This window comes from Saccostrea cucullata, unplaced genomic scaffold (genome assembly GCF_032062105.1).
Source record: "Saccostrea cucullata isolate Sc308-1 unplaced genomic scaffold, CSIRO_AGI_Scuc_v1 ctg1532, whole genome shotgun sequence".
NCBI lineage: Eukaryota > Metazoa > Mollusca > Bivalvia > Ostreida > Ostreidae > Saccostrea > Saccostrea cuccullata.
Window position 1 is genome coordinate 64,291 of NW_026925917.1, and position 16,857 is coordinate 81,147.

General features: G+C 32.4%; 1 protein-coding gene across 1 annotated transcript in view; it reads left to right on the forward strand.

Moving 5' to 3' along the window:
- LOC134270077 (prostaglandin E2 receptor EP4 subtype-like) overlaps positions 1–16,646 on the forward strand; it is a 31,511-nt gene extending 14,865 nt beyond the window's left edge. Inside the window, exons 2-4 of the mRNA XM_062752254.1 lie at positions 2,847–2,916; positions 3,054–4,210; positions 15,963–16,646. Coding sequence (XP_062608238.1) covers positions 3,356–4,210; positions 15,963–16,490 — 1,383 coding nt within the window. The 5' untranslated portion in view covers positions 2,847–2,916; positions 3,054–3,355 and the 3' untranslated portion in view covers positions 16,491–16,646. The remainder of the gene's footprint in view (positions 1–2,846; positions 2,917–3,053; positions 4,211–15,962) is intronic.
- The last annotated feature ends 211 nt before the right edge of the window (positions 16,647–16,857 follow it).

The window sequence follows — 16,857 nt, forward strand, 5'->3', positions numbered from 1 at the left end:
ACTGCAAAGTGTATAATTATAATGAGCAATGGTGCCTCTTTCAAAATTGTGAATGCCATGGCGTCTAGTTCAAAACCTGAACCAAATTCAATCAATGGAAAGTTGTTGCATGATGCTCAGAAGACCTACATGTATAAGGCCCATGGGCCTCATGTTTATACAACAGGAACATCAAATGCTTAAATCATAAAGAGGAAATACAAAAGCCAGCCCCCCCCCCTTTATGTATTTGAAATGGTTTTGAGTGAATAAATGAACTTGAACCCCCACGAAATCGAGGATCTGCTAAACAGCAAAAAAAAAGTTGACTGGATTTCCATTTTGTTCGCTAATACAGAGCTATCTGTAATTCAGTTATGTATTGTTGCTAGTAATATCTCGCTACATAATCGAAATTCACAACTTGATCCCATGTTAATGTCTTTTCCGGAACGTTTCTATTAAAAGTAATGTTATTAAGTCCCATCTGGAAAAAATGACGTTGTCCAGAGTCCAAAAACTACCTTATGGGAAAAACTCGACAGAAAATGACAATATGACAGCGCAGTTAACCGTGTTGATGGTTGTTGAGTGTGCGGGTGGTATTTCAATTTTTCATTATCTATGAATAAAGTGTTTTTCTGGCGGTAATGAGTCCTCTATTTAGAGTCTATTGATTTAATAAGTTAAACCAATACGGCGTTCTCGACGATATTTTCCGCCTCTAAAGTCGTTCGATTTTCAGATAATATTCGCACACATTATTGTTTGCAACTGCATTCAATATCTAAAATGTACGCTTAATTGAAATTATAAATTTAATCAGCATTATGTTTTAAAAGTTTTTCCTTTTTGGGAGAAAAAAATTATGGCATCAGTTTTCCACAGTGACTGCTGTTTGAACATTGCTGTGCGCTGGTGTTGAAAACAAAAAAAAATATGTTACCAAAGTGTATTTCAGTTTAATAGCCGTTAGATGCTACCTGGTTATTAAAAAATAGATAAAAAATTAATCTTTTTTAAAATGATTTTTTTGTCTTTACGGTGAATAATTGAAAAACACTGCTGTTTGAACATTGCAGCTCACATTCATTTATGACTTATCGAATTCCATTTATGATTAAAATGTTGAAAAACAATAAAAATGATTTTTATACATGTATTTTTATTTTTTCTTGAAATGTAGTGTGTTCAGTTTCAATAGTTAGTAAAAAAAATGCTACCTGAAATGATTATTAAAGTAATAAAGATTTTAAAAAATTAGGTTACAGCATGATTCTTACATTCTTTTGAAATTTTAACAGTAACTAAAAAAAAAAATTGTCAGAATTTTTTTTTATGGATCTAGGAATGAATAATTGAAAAACGTACTGTTAATTGTTGCTTTGCCATGGAACTTTAAGGAGTCGGAAATAAATGAATTTTGCTTTTTGGCTTATTGCTCAAAGAGCAACCTTATGTGATCCTGATCAAGGCATTTTTCGCCATTTTAAAGTTACGCGCAAAAATAAAGTATCTCAACCGCTTTTAGATACAAACGCTAAATAAAGCAACGAAAATAAAACGAAGTGTTATCTATATAAAATAAACTTTTATAATCTTTGAAAACTTCATAACTCAAAGAACATAGTTCAATAAGGATTTTTGATAAAGTGTTACCTAACACAGTTTGCTTTTTACATACGAGGAACCACCTGTATTTTTATTTCACTTAAATCAAGATTTGAATGAATAATTCACTAATAACGTTTTATGAAAAAATTGCTTATTATTTATAATAGTCAGAATATAAACGTGATTCATGTAAGAAATTTTTTTAAATGTCTTTGATTATTAATCAGTAACCACAACTTATGTCTTTTATTTCACTTAAATCAAGATTTGAATGAATAATTCACTGATGACGTTTTGTGAAATTGCTTGGTGTCATCCGCAAACCAGAGCCACCACCTTACTCCCGTGTTTGCTATTTTGAGGCTGTTAGTCGAAATGAAAGTAGACATTTAATTAAATTTACGATAATTTCTTATAATGAAAGAGAAAAGTAGCAGTTGATATAAAATTTACAAAAGCAATAATAGAATAATGACAAAAACTGATAACAGAATTATGACAACTTGTGTGCCTTTGAAATACCAAAAAGAGTGTGAAAAATTCCAAGAGGAGAAAGTATGAATTCTGGAACAAGCATTTAGGAGTTTATTTGCAAAATTCTTTACTGATTTATAAGTATATATAATAGTCAAAAGGGTTGGAGTTACATGTACATGTAATTCAGCCATATTTCGGGGCGAGTAAGGATACTCTTTGTCGGGTAGCAGGGAAATGTTTTATACATGTAGGACATGACAAATCATGCTCGTATATTGTAAAACAAGCACAGGAAATTAAATAGCAGAAATGATTTGATCTGTTAGAACAAGTAAAATTCAATAAAACGGGGGAATGAATCGATGCAAGTTCATGAATGAATTACAATTTTACAATCAGAAATCATCTTTAATCATATTAATGACAACGATACATGGAAATATACAACCATGCAATTCAAATTCTAATTTTTAACAGTCTGCCGGGCTGATTAATTATATTAATCATAATCTCTAATAAAGAACTGTCTTACTCTTCAACTATTAACGCTGCACATTATTAGGTGTTCAAGTGGAAAATTCCACTGGGAGACGCAACTTGATAATCCGGAAAACTTGTAAATGATTTTAGATTGCATCGATATATCTAGAGGCAAAATCAGTACATGATTTTCTGCTTTTGAAAAGGCAAAAGTAGTTCATAGAACAATTGCTATAATGCCTGAGTATGATATGGTATGCGGAAATAATTTCTTTTATTCTATTTACAATGTACAGCAGGGAAAGTCAAAATTTACCCTGGATAAACCAAGCTAGTCCCAGGTGGACAAGAATCGAACCAGGAAATGTGAGTATACAGCAAGATCACCAAACAAATATCAATTTATTCAGAAACAATCAATTTTTAATGAAACAATTTTATCAATGATCATATGTATCATCTGCCAATTCGACAACAAGGAAAATTCAATTTTATTTTTGCAGATGGCCTTAGTTATGAAAAAAAGTATTGCACACAAAGAGAGCAGCAGAAAATAACACCCGAGTCGTGGTAAAGAGAATTTATCATTAGGGACAATTGTTGTATAGTTGATTATACACCTTTGTTTTGTAAGCAAATACAAGCAACACGCCGTCCTACACATGAGGCTACCGAGATTCTATCAACAGAAAATCAATGCATCGACACAAAACGTTGTCATGATTTTGTAGACTCGCGACAGTAGGAATCATGGAACTTCCAATTTAGAGGTCTGGATTAGAGTGAAATTCAAAACTTAAAAAAAATGAGTTTAATGTGTGGATTTGCTGGAAAAATTGACCAAAATGTAACCGAAATAGCAAATTGTTCCATGAATTGTTCTACATTAAACTGGATGAATAGTACTTCCACAATGAGTTGGATTAGTACAAAGAATGTGATAAATTCTGGGATGATGTTTGCCAGTGGTTTCTTTGGGAATCTGTTAGCTTTAATTGTGTTGCTGAAGTCCAGTAAGGAGCAGAGAAGGACGATATTTTACCGCCTGGTCGCCGGACTGACCATTACGGATTTGATAGGGACCACTTTGGTCTCGCCTGTCGTTATAACGGTATATGTGAAGAAAATGTGGATAGGCGGCGACTACTTATGTACGTATTTTGGATTTATGATGATAATGGCAGGATTTTCAACCATGACAATCGTATGTGCTATGTCTATAGAACGGATATTGTGCATAAGACATCCTTACATATATTATACTCGACTATCGAAAAAACATGCCACTTTTATTTTAGTCGGGTGTTGGGTGATATCGGCAATCATAGCTTCATTGCCTCTTTTGGGATTTGGAGAATTTGTTAGAAAATACCCCGGAACATGGTGTTATTTTGACTACTACTCCAAAGAGCCAGTTCACATAGCATTTAACTACTTTATCAGTATTTTAGCCATGAGTATTATTATTGTCACAATGGGGTGCAATTTGACTGTCATTTACACAATTCTGAAAAGCAGACAAAAACAGGGAATTCTACGGAAGGAGGATGGTACATCGCGGTCCATTCATGGCGCCAGCAAGCGTTACGCAGAATGTCAGATGCTCATACTGTTGGTAGGGATAACTGTTGTCTTCAGTGCCTGCTACGCCCCGCTTTACGTACGTATTTACAACGATTTAAGTTCATTTGATAGTGCATACAAAGAAACAGATTAAAGTCTGGTCATTTACTGGACCGTCTGGAATGCTTTGTTAAGCTGTTTGATATTAATAGAGTCGGATCGTTAAGAATTAGGGATTTGTGTAAGTGACAGTAATTGTTTCCATGTGGTCATTATTCATACGCACCGACAGCTTTTTCCGCAAACAAAGTTCTGTTCCAAAGTACATGCATGCTATAAGCCAATTAGTTAATAATTTATCGGACAATAACCAATTGTATAAATAAAGACTAACGATTTCCAATTGCAAATGCTTAGTGATATGCTTTTTTCAATTGCGAAAATATAATCACATCGAAAAACTAGAGTGTGCAAGGAACGCATGTGTCGCCTGCTTTTAGCTTCACTAAAGATCTAACAAAATCAAGAAAAGGTCAGCTATTTATCTGCTACAAGCATATAGTTCATGCAATAAAGTAATAAATAAATAAAAATCCACATGCTCAGATAGTAAGACTGCGACAAAATCTGACAATCGAGAAGATACATTGTATACAAATCCCTAACCCCTCAAAGCTAAAATAGATATTAATGAAATTTAAATTATTATTTGTCAAGACATTTTATTAGTAAATTTAATTGATTTCAACAATCCTTTAAAGATGCTTAGACACAGATTTGAAGTTAATATTTTCTCAAATTTTCTGTATTATAGCACGACATATATTGCAATAGCAATTGCAAGGACGTGTTAATCAAACCCGACCAGAAATTCGAATTTCAATAACTTTGAAACGAAATAAGATTTTTATTATATTTTCTTGTGAAATGCTATTGCAATATATAAGTCGTAATATTACACAAAAAATTGGATAAAAATGTTAACTTTAAATCTGTGTCTATGCACCTTTAAAAGAGACGTTGTCTTTAAAGCAATCACTCATTTTGGAATACCGATCCCGATGTATTTTCATAGTAAAATTTTTGTGGTTACTGTATCTCATACAGTGTGAAAGTACATTGTCATGATCTCATAAACATGAATGAATGCTAATTATCAAATCCATGCCTCTCTTTATTCAAAAGGAGTAAATACCCTCTGTTGTATACTTTGCAAAGTAGGTCAAGGGTCAAGGTTAAATGGACTGGAACGATGGTATTTTTCAAAAAAATTTATGACAGTGTACATTCTAAATAACACAGATTTGCCTCTAAAATGTTTTTTTAAAAACAAGTTGTATATCGGCATTGTCAACTTTTTCAAAAGTAGATCAGAGGTCAAATTGAAGGACAACTAGGTTGGAAACCATGGTAAAATACAAGAGCAATAGTACTAAGCTATATATATGTGCAAAATATAAAATCTATACCTCTTAGAGTTTTCGAGACATAGGGTGTTACAGACGGACGGACAGACAGACAGACGCCGGGTAAAGTGATCCCTAAAACCGCTCTGCTTTGCTGGCGACACAAAAAATACAATGTGTGACATCATATAACTTTCATAAAACAAGATACACTTTTTTAATGCCAACTCTAACGCTTTTAATAACTTTTGATATTATGGTTCTGATTGCAATCAATTACATAATACATCTGTAACATAATCGTGCAAAAAAATTGAGTATGAAAAATTTCCTGTGATTGAATATAACACTATGATCGAGAATAACAAGAATCATGAATAATTCATTGTTCAAATTGAGATAAATGAGTTTGAGTCCATATAGTAAATGCTGATTATAAAATTGATACTTCATAGCAATTTAATAGTTTATTTCACCACCTTTTGCCAGACCATTTCTCGAAATTTCTAAATATTCGTTTAGCATGTAGCTAAAGATTTGTGTCAGATGAATTTTTCTAACCTCTGTTTGAAACAAGTATCCCTGCAATATACAAAAACCTCTCTGGGATGATAAAAAGCTTCCTACCTTCTTTGGAATTTCTATTTTTTTTTTTTTTTTAAATCGGTATAAATGTTCCAGTGAGGCTTTGGTAACAAATTTAACATTTGTCTTCGGGTACGCAGTTTCTTAAGTCTTGAGGTTAATTTGCTATATACTCTAATTTATCAAAGGCGGTAATGACTTATCCTACCCAAGCGCCTATAACACAGCACACAACCCTTGCAACCTTACCTATGGATTTTTTCAGAATAAAAAAAAACCTATAAAGATTGTATATACTCTAATATATTTATCAAACTGATTTTTAACAGAAAGATGCATATACATAACTTAATAGCTTTTAAAGACGTATTCTTTTTCAAATAATTTTGTGAAATTTGAAGTTCGTCGGATTGGAAGTTAAAGAGTGCCATGGTTACGGTTTACAACCACCTTGACAGAAAGAAGATCGTTTTTTTGGTTTTTTTTTTTTTTTTTTTTTTTTTTTTTTTTTTTTTTTTGGGAAAGAAGATCTTTCTTTGCTGGTTTTCAAGAAAAAAATAGGTTCAATGGGGACAGTTTTAAAAATCTTTACAGGACAAAAATTCTAACTATCAAAATATGGATAGCATTATGCACACCCTGCGTTTAATGACAAATAATAAATCATTTTAAGGGTACATTTACTGACTTTTTTTTTTATTACATCAAACAGTTATCTTGATTTTAGTGATTTCCTGAGGAGTAAACATCTGAAATAATGACATTGATTTTCCAAAATATCTTGGTGTTAATTTCAGAGGTCACCTTGTTACTCAATCGCAGCAATTTGATAAAGGTAACAGATGTCGTCCAATGGGACATTAAGTCTCTATATAATTCATGGCTATTTCGACCTTCTACAAGGTCAAACCTATCGTCTTAAGGTGTAGACCTTTTTAAAACCATTATATTTAAGATGCAAGTTTGAGTTGTTCGTAGGATGATTTTTTTTTTTATTTACCATATATTGTATATTAAACATTTTGAAACTGAATGCATAGTAAGAATTGGATTAAAATATATATATAACTCCTAGGTCAAAAGTTTTGCCTACAAGATGGGACAAGTGTTAATTCCCATCAAGCCGAAATTCGATTTTTGTTATTCCCATGTAGCCCAATTTAGGATTTCAGCATCTGTCTGGTCACATGAGTATACTCTGTTTTAGGTTTAGAATCTGTAATTATCATCCAGCATAAATATTTTCGTTGGATGTATTAATAATTTTAAAACAAATGCAAGCAAATGTATATCATTTTTAAAAAAGAAAAAAAAATCCATTATTGGATCATGATTTTAAAATAATGATGGATACTGATAAAGATACAGTAACAGATTTATGTGAACTATGAACGATTTTATAATAGAAGAAATAAATAATTTGACAATTAAATCGAGATAACTAATTTTTTTACAAGAAAAAAAATGAATTTATTTGTATTGTTAATTAATGATTTCCTTTGAAAATATCGGGACAGTGAAAAGCATGAATGTAATTATTTCAGAAATAATAACAAAATAATCTGTTATATATGAGATAACAATTCGACTATCAACTTGCATATATTTATAAGATATTTCGTCCACATATGTAATAGATAAATAATAGATTTTTTTTATGATCAATTTTATATATGATTAAATACATTTTATAAACGAAAACCATTTCGCAAATTCTATGATCTATACAATGAACGCATAATGAGTTCGAATCTCAGGTGCGACTTGTTGACCGATAACTGTGCCTGAATACTGTAAATCACTTTATTCGCGAAAACTTTATTTTTGCGTAATTACGCGAGACAATGCATTCGCTAAAATTTAATTCTCGTATTAAAGTTTTCCTTACGATTATATTGAGGAATGAAAACAAAAAACAAAAGAAATTGTTGAAATATTATGAAAATTATGTCTCGCTTACACTGATTCAATGACAATCTCGCGAAAAAAATGTCGCGAAAATTAAGTGATCTACAGTATTGGACAGGAAGACAGTATATTCCGTAGTCAGATGTATAATTTTAAAAACAGCTTACCTTTGATATGAAATACAGCTAAAACATTGAATGGTTGTAGTCGTTAACAGGTCATTACAACCATGGGAGTTTACGAAATGCTGACTTGAAAGGAAATTCATGTAACATCTACTTATTTGTCAGTAGGTAGCCTATCACAGTTTTAAACTTGACCGTACTTAGAGCATCGAATAATCGTAAACAAACATTATAGGGTGCAAAGCACAACTTTATGTATGACGTTATCGTGACGTTATCACGTGAGGGACAAGCAAAACACACCCCTATAAAACAATATGAATATACACTATAAAGTTACATGTGGCTTGGACATATTCGAGCATATTTCTGTTTGACATACTTTAGAAACGTCTGAAATAACTGGACTTGCTCCAAATTAATTTATCATGGAAACAAAAATCAATTCTGGTTAGCATGGTATCACCTTAGAATTTATTTAGAACGATGCTTTGTATTCTATTCTTTAAGGGGGAAATAATTTCCGTTTCTATTGTAAATTATGATAACAGGATGAGAAATCCACAATGTCATGTGTTGCAGATATCCTAGTAGTTTTCTGATAAAATATTAATGTTTACATCGTAAAATATGGGCTGAAGTAATGAATCAAGATACTTAAAGAAGTAGCAAGAAAATCCATTATTTTTTAAATAACCCGAGGGTGGACATTTCTGAAAAAAATCTAAGAGCGTCTCGTCTGAGAGCGCTAATAGACATTGTCTTGAGACCTACGTAAAACATTACAGTAATTATTCCAAGTGTACCAAGAATTCATTCCAGTACAACTTATATATATTGACCTGATTTCATTTGTCTCCTTTTAAATATATTCGACTAAACTGTATTTTCAACCAAAGAAGAATACATATCATGTTATTTTTTTTAGACTACGTATAATATACTTCATAAAATCTTTTTTTTATCTCTGCTAGTCAGAGACCTCAAGAGATAACGCATTAGTAAGGTGGCTGTCGTTCCTCTGTTCGTCTTTCAAAGCAATTTTCAAAATGCTTCTCCTCCTACAGATTTGATCCAATTTCAGATGATACTCAAGTAGATTTATGAGATAACTAATTTTTTTTAAATAGCTTTTTGATTTCTATGATCTGTCTTGTTATGACTACTTAAGACAGAAATTTCTATTTATTCTAGACACTGCTCCTCCTACAGTTTTGATCTGATTTCAAGAAGACATAATACACAAGAAAACTAATTTATGATACAATAGTATCTTCCGTGAATTGCGTTTTCTTAAATTCATTCCCGAGCTTAACCTTTCGATTTCACTCTGATTTTTACAGGGAGATTTTATAGAGTGAGAATAAGAATAAAAAAGAGTTCATCTACGTTTTATGGCTCCCGAAGGATGAAGATCTTTTCTAATTTTTGCTCTCTGTATTTTTACTTGTTAAATTGGTGACTGTGTATTTTGGGAACTCTAAAAATCAATATTGCTCGTTCAATCAACAATGAATTACATAAGCCTTTATTTATGTCTTGTATAGAAATACATTTACGATAAGTAAATGTCATTCTAACATCAGGTCCTCATGGAAAAATCATCTGTCTGTTCTGATGGAATTCATTCTATCAAATCCGACGTCTACCGAGCTTCTTCAAAGCATGTACCGTAAAATACCAATGCCTTCTCTTTGCAGTCAATTTATGCCTCAGATTAAACTTTCAATCTGTATAACTTGTAGAGCTCCAACAATAATTTCTCGAGGGATATACTTAATAGGAGTATATTACTAGATTTTTAACAGCCGAAAAAAGACTTTCTTTATATCTGTCAAAGGTGTAATTCTATTGGTTTATTTTTAAAGCGAGCGCAGATGCTGACTGTTTTAATTTTACATTTTCAATTTTTAGTTTGTAACTGTGATAATAAAAGTCATCAAGATTCACAGTTTGTGTAAAAAAACTATTCACTGATAATTTTTGTAATACACTGAACTCTGTTTTTATTACGCCATTTATTTTATTAACATGATCAAGACGAGGCGTTGTTGACATATTCCTCATTAGATGTTGATTTATGATGAATATTATTAATTTTTGATGAATATTTTTTTCCAAATATGCATTTAGAAAACAAGAACAATTTTATATCATTTTTCAACGAACGGGTAAAAACCCCGAGCGTCAAACATCCTCTGTAATTTTATTAGGTTTAAAATTCTCAGCTCATTATTTATCCTTTTTGATAAAAATACCGTTTAATATAATTTCCAAGGTTTCTATATACCGATTGCGTTTGTTATCTACATCTTGTTCACTTAAAAAGTGGAAATAAAAAGAGGGAAAAAAGAATACAGATCGTATGATAACCATTTTATCCAGAATTTCTTATTCAGTGTTAGCCACTAAAATGAAAATGAGGCAGGTGATATGAGAACAATACGGGGAATTTTTAATGACCAAGAAATCTTTTCAATTTTCGTGAAATGTGATATAGACAACACGAGATATATAACAATCATGTTCTTTTTCTTGATCCCAGCTAATATATTTCTTCTATTCCTGGAAAACAAACAAGTTAATTTGATTTCAGTCATCCTGAGGAAAGAGAGGGACTTCGGCATTGTTCATAACCCAATAATGTTGCAACTCTTCGAAAATTTGTTTTTCAAGACCAATTAATATAAAATATTTATAAAGAAAGCATGTACATTATTTTTTGAGAAATATAAAAAGAAAAGGAAAAACAAACCATTTCTACACCATCTGACATTCACAATCGAGTAACGAGTCGTTTGATTTCCGTGAAACAACAAGATAAGAATTGATCTTTCGTCATTCTCTGTTTCTCTCTCTCGCTTTTAATGTTAGATTAAATTTCATTGATATCGGTGATATTCTCTTTTATGAAGCCAAAATGATGCTAATTTACTTTAACATAACTGTCGTCTTAAGCTTTTTTTCCAAGAAAATCAATAATCCTAGTATATTAAGCTTTCCTTCCGTGTAGTCTAGAAATTTACCTTTTTCAAGTAAGGGTTTAATCAAAAGCAGCTAGTACAAAGTTAAATATCTGCAAAGACCTCATGCTTCTTAGTCTTAATGATTACGATTCAGTTTCCTTGGAGGGGTCTATTTTCTTCTACGAATAAGCACCAAACTTGACAAAGTCAATTTCTGTTCTCAGTGTAAACACATACTCGTTTAAGAATTTCTGTCTCGAACTATAATCCAAACATCGAAATGTACAAGAGGAGTTTAACACCTTCAACAAAATAAAAACACACGTAAGCTGCAGTCACAAAAACGTTTTTACCCTAGGCCTATGTGGCAATTGCAAAGAAATTTTGGAATCTGAATGTGTATACGAGCGTTTGTTAAAAAACCATGGCATAGCTTATATTTAAAGGTTCATTGTCTATAAGGCCATTTTCCGGCCTACGACAAAATCACTTTAAAATGTGATATTTTATAATTATAACCATTCTAGTTCATGATTTTGATGTTTGTTTTTCAACATCGATCATGTAAGTCAAGTGATTTAGTGATAAAAAATGGCTGTCATTTAAAAAAAATTTGAGGGTAGGTCTATTTAAATGAAGTTTCTATGCATGTTTCTGAATGTAAATGATCCAAAAAAAATTTATTTATGTCGGAAATACATCAGACCTTAGTAATAAATTCGAAGATTTTTCTTCATTTAAGGTTCAAGATATTTTTTATGACAAGAATTCCGATGCATCCACATTTTGCATATTTTGAACGTAAATCTTTACGAAATTCACACTGTATGGTGCTGAAAAAAAGTTTGATTTGCAATTTATTGAAAAGTATTATATCATATATAATTATATTGTAATTGTATATCATTTCTATAGAAGTGGTACTTATTTAGCGCATAAAATAATCAAGTTAGAAATGATGTTTTTAAGTTTCTATTGAACTCTAAAAGTTATGTATCAATGTTGAAAGCACTAAATGGATTTTGATTGTGATTAAATAAAAAAAAGAATTAATAGCATAAGAATATCAATGGAAGTACATGTTGACTATCCATATGCATGTAAATAGTCATTACATATAACTCAGAGCGGTTGCATTAAAAATTATACATCTCTAAGTAAAATGAAATAGCGTCATAAAATGGCTTTGCTTTTATTTAATTACTCGTGTTGCACGAAATATTCAATTAAAAATGCCATCTAAACTTTATGTATTTACATGTATAAAAGTTGAAACCCCCCTCCCCCTTTGTCTAACGGCACAACATAAAATGGAGTAGAATTTTAACAGTTCCTTCAACTATGCATATCAAAATCTGAAGTTTTCGTATATACTACTATACGGACTTAAGAGTTCTACAACATCCAAGGTACAAAATGGACCCTAAGGGTTTGATGCTCCTTTCCCACTCTTGAAACCTGTAGGTTAAATTCAGTCTCTTTCCCAGTGCAGCGTCAAAAACTCGTTTTAAATGGATAGTGATAGTAACCTACTTAAGTCTTTAGCATTTAAAATAAATGTCATGGATCTTTTGGATATTTTCTTTCTTTTTTTTTTAAAAAAGGTACCGTCCCGTGTTGGGCATTGGTTAGTAATGCAACTATGCATAAACACTTGACCGTAAGTGGATGATCTCTTTATCTGGTTGAAAAATTCTAAAATGGGGGAAAGCAACATTCAGTTATCAATTACATATTACATTTAGGAATCTCTCTCTTCTTTACCAGTTTATTTTCTAAGATAGGACTCATGTTATCGTAACTTATATCGATGCTATCAAAGAAGTTTGATGAATAGATTGAGTCCTCTCAATAGATTTTAAGACCCAGTTAACAAAATATTCACATGATACTTTTTGAAGTGTCCATATAAATATTATGTGTGTACCCATAGGAAAAAAGTCTATAACACAAATAATAAATGCCTGTTACCGCTTCAACAAAGATTGCTTTCATCATTTCTAGAACATACACAGTACTCGTAAGGAAATACAAAAAAAATATATATATGCAGTACTCATAACGGAATTCAAAGAAGTAGCATATATAGATATACTAAACTATCATTATAAATAAAAAAAGATCTCATATTCACACCTTATAGCCTATAAAAAGTTTTTATTTCTTAATTTTTATCAGCATTTCAAAGAAACGTCTCCACTAGTAATTTCATGACACCCAGTCTTCTCAGTCCTTTGATTTTTAGCTCACCTGAGCCGAAGGCTCAAGTGAGCTTTTCTGATCAAAATTTGTCCGTTGTCTGTCGTCGTTGTCGTTGTTGTTGTCGTAAACTTTTCACATTTTCATCTTCTTCTCAAGAACCACTGGGCCAATTTCAATCAAACTTGGTACAAAGTATCCTTGGAAGGGGATTTAAGTTTGTTAAATGAAGGGCTACGCCCTTTTAAGGGGAGATAATCATGAATTTGTTAAAAATTAATGGCATTTTTAAAAAATCTTCTTCTCCAGAACCGCTGGGCCAGGAAAGATGAAACTCGTGTGGAATCATCCTCAGGTAGTGTAGATTCAAGTTTGTTCAAATCATGACCCCCGGGGCTAGGGTGGGGCCAAAATGGCCTTCTCAAGTTTTACATAGGAATATATAGGAAAAATCTTTAAAAATCTTCTTCTCCAGAACCACTGGGCCAGGAAAGATTAAACTCACGTGGAATCATCCTCAGGTAGTGTAGATTCAAGTTTGTTCAAATCATGACCCCCGGGGCTAGGGTGGGGCCAAAATGGCTGACTCAATTGTTACATATGAATATATAGGAAAAATCTTTAAAAATCTTCTTCTCCAGAACCACTGGGCCAGGAAAGATGAAACTCATGTGGAATATTCAAGTTAGATTTAAGTTTGTTCAAATCATGACCCCCGGGGCAAGGGTGGAACCAAAATGGCTGACCCTAGTTTTACAAAGGAATATATAGGAAAATTTTTTAAAAATCTTCTTCTCCAGAACCACTGGGCCAGGAAAGATGAAACTCATGTGGAATCATCCTCAGGTAGTGTAGATTCAAGTTTGTTCAAATCATGACCCCCGGAGCAAGGGTGGGGCCAAAATGGCCGACCCAAGTTTTACATATCAAAATATCACAAAAATCTTAAAAAATCAACATCACCAGAACCACTGGGCCAGGAAAGATGAAACTCAAAAGGAATTTTATCATCAGGTTGTAGATTCAAGTTTGTTCAAATCATGACCCCCGGGGCAAGGGTGGATCCAAAATGGCCTCTGTAAGTTTTACATAGGAATATATAGGAAAAATCTTTAAAAATTTTTTCCAGAACCACTGGGCCAGGAAAAAAACTCATGTGGAATCAATCTCAGGTAGTGTAGATTCAAGTTTGTTCAAATCATGACCCCCGGGGCAAGGGTGGGGCCAAAATGGCCGACCCAAGTTTTACATAGGAATATATAGGAAATATCTTTAAAAATCTTCTTCTCCAGAACCACTGGGCCAGGAAAGATGAAACTCATGTGGAATCATCCTCAGGTAGTGTAGATTCAAGTTTGGTCAAGTCATGACCCCCAGGGCAAGGGTGGGGCCAAAATGGCTGACCCAAGTTTTACATAGGACTATATATGAAAAATCTAGAAAAATCTGATTCTCCAGAACCACTGGGCCAGGATAGATGAAACTCGTGTGGTGGAATCAATCAGGTAGTGTAATTCAAGTTTGTTCAAATCATCCCCAGGGCAAAGAGGAGCCAAAATGGCATTGTAGTCATTACATAGGAATATATAGGAAAAATCTTTAAAAATTTGTTTTTCAGAACCACTTAAAAACCAATTTATGTGAAATGTCAGGTAGTGTAGAAAGTTTGTACAATTCATGAGAAATACAAAAAGAACCAAGTTTTACAAAATATATAAAATATCTTTAAAAATCTTCTTCTGAACCACTGGGCCAAAAGATGAAACTCATGTGGAATCAACTCAGGTAGTGTAGATTCAAGTTTGTTCAAATCATTCTCCGTTTCTCTCTCAAAATGTTAGACCCAAGTTTTACATAAGGATATATAGGGAAACCTTTTAAAATCTTCTTTTCAAGTACTTCAAAGCTATGATTAGTGATATTTATATGGAATCATCCTCAGGTAGTGTAGATTCTAGTTTGTTCAAATGATGAATGCCTGGAGGGGGGGGAGTAAATTCAAGCCCGATGTGCTCAGGTGAGCGCTGTGGCCCCTGGGCCTCTTGTTAGATTTGTAAGGAAAAAATTCACATTTTTAAAGTAAATATGCATAGCTGATCTTAGTAAATCAACAGAAAATTGTACTATAACCAAAAGTTTATAAAAAGAAATAATCTACATAAGCTGATATCCTTCATTGTGAGTAGTTAGCTTTTTCTGCAAATATCGTAAAAATGAAGTGAAAAGTTTTTATTTAGATGTCATAACCACCTTTAACCAAATTCATAATTTGGTTGTCACTTTTTATGTTTATAAGACATTTACATGCAAATTTTGGTGTTGGTTAAAGGTAGTTATGACATGCGTAGGAGTTATCTAACACATACCTTCAACAATTTTCCCATTACTCTAATGCTAACACGGACCGATAGTACCTTACTTTGTGACCCTATATCATTAAAAATATTATTGTATCATTAACCAATCAATATTTATCTTTAACTTGGAACATAGCCCTAGTGATTCATGAAATTTTTAAGGGTTAAAATACTATCTGAAAATTTGAAGTCATTGTAGACCGCAAAACAGCCTTATAGAGAATGATCCTTTGTATTACATGTATTTTGACCATACAGATATGATGGACAACTAATTTGTACTATGTTTTTGCTATTTTCTAGGTTAGAATTATAATGAACCAAACAGGCCTTGTCTGTAATACCATCCTGGATTTACAACTGATCCGCCTCGCCTCATTTAATCAAATCCTAGATCCTTGGGTTTACATACTCCTCAGGCGAGAACTTCTATGGAAAATAATATCTGGTGTGAAATATATTTTTAATCGGGACCAGTCTGACATGAATACCTTAAAACAGAAATCATTTGATGTAGACAGTGCCAACTGCTGTTTGTTTTGCTTTCACTGTTTGTGTGACCCGCCTGTGGTCCGTCAACGATCAGGATCCGTTTTTTCTCAAGACAGCCAATACATCCGTACATGCCCAGGAAGGAATACCCTAAATGCTTCTAGTGTTTCTAACCTGAAAAGCACCTCATTGACCTCTTTAAATGGACGTCAGTCAGCCCCACTGCGGGTCTGCTCAGCGAATGACGTGCATATGTTACTGCTCAATAATACAGTGAGAAAGCACGCAGCGTCCAGGAGTACTAACACACGGTTTGTGGATGACATTGAAAACGATTAACATTAATGTAAATTCTTATACACCGTTAATGTCTCAACTAACTGTCATGTACAATCAATTTTTACATTGCTTTTTACTTTATGTTTATTACTACATATATGTATGTATTTTAAATGTACGTTTTCTAAAGACATTTTTTACATTCCAGACAGTAAATATAATTAACATTTTTAATTGTATTTAAATGTACTAATAAAGATAATGCTCTTTTTTTCATTATAATGGTATTATATTGATTTGTTAAAGTAACAGTATGAATATTTGAAACCGATTATCTTTTTTAAACAAAATACCCATGTATATCCAAGATTAAATCTACTACTAAAGTGAAAATTGTAGCAAGACGAAAATTACGCGATTTATCTCC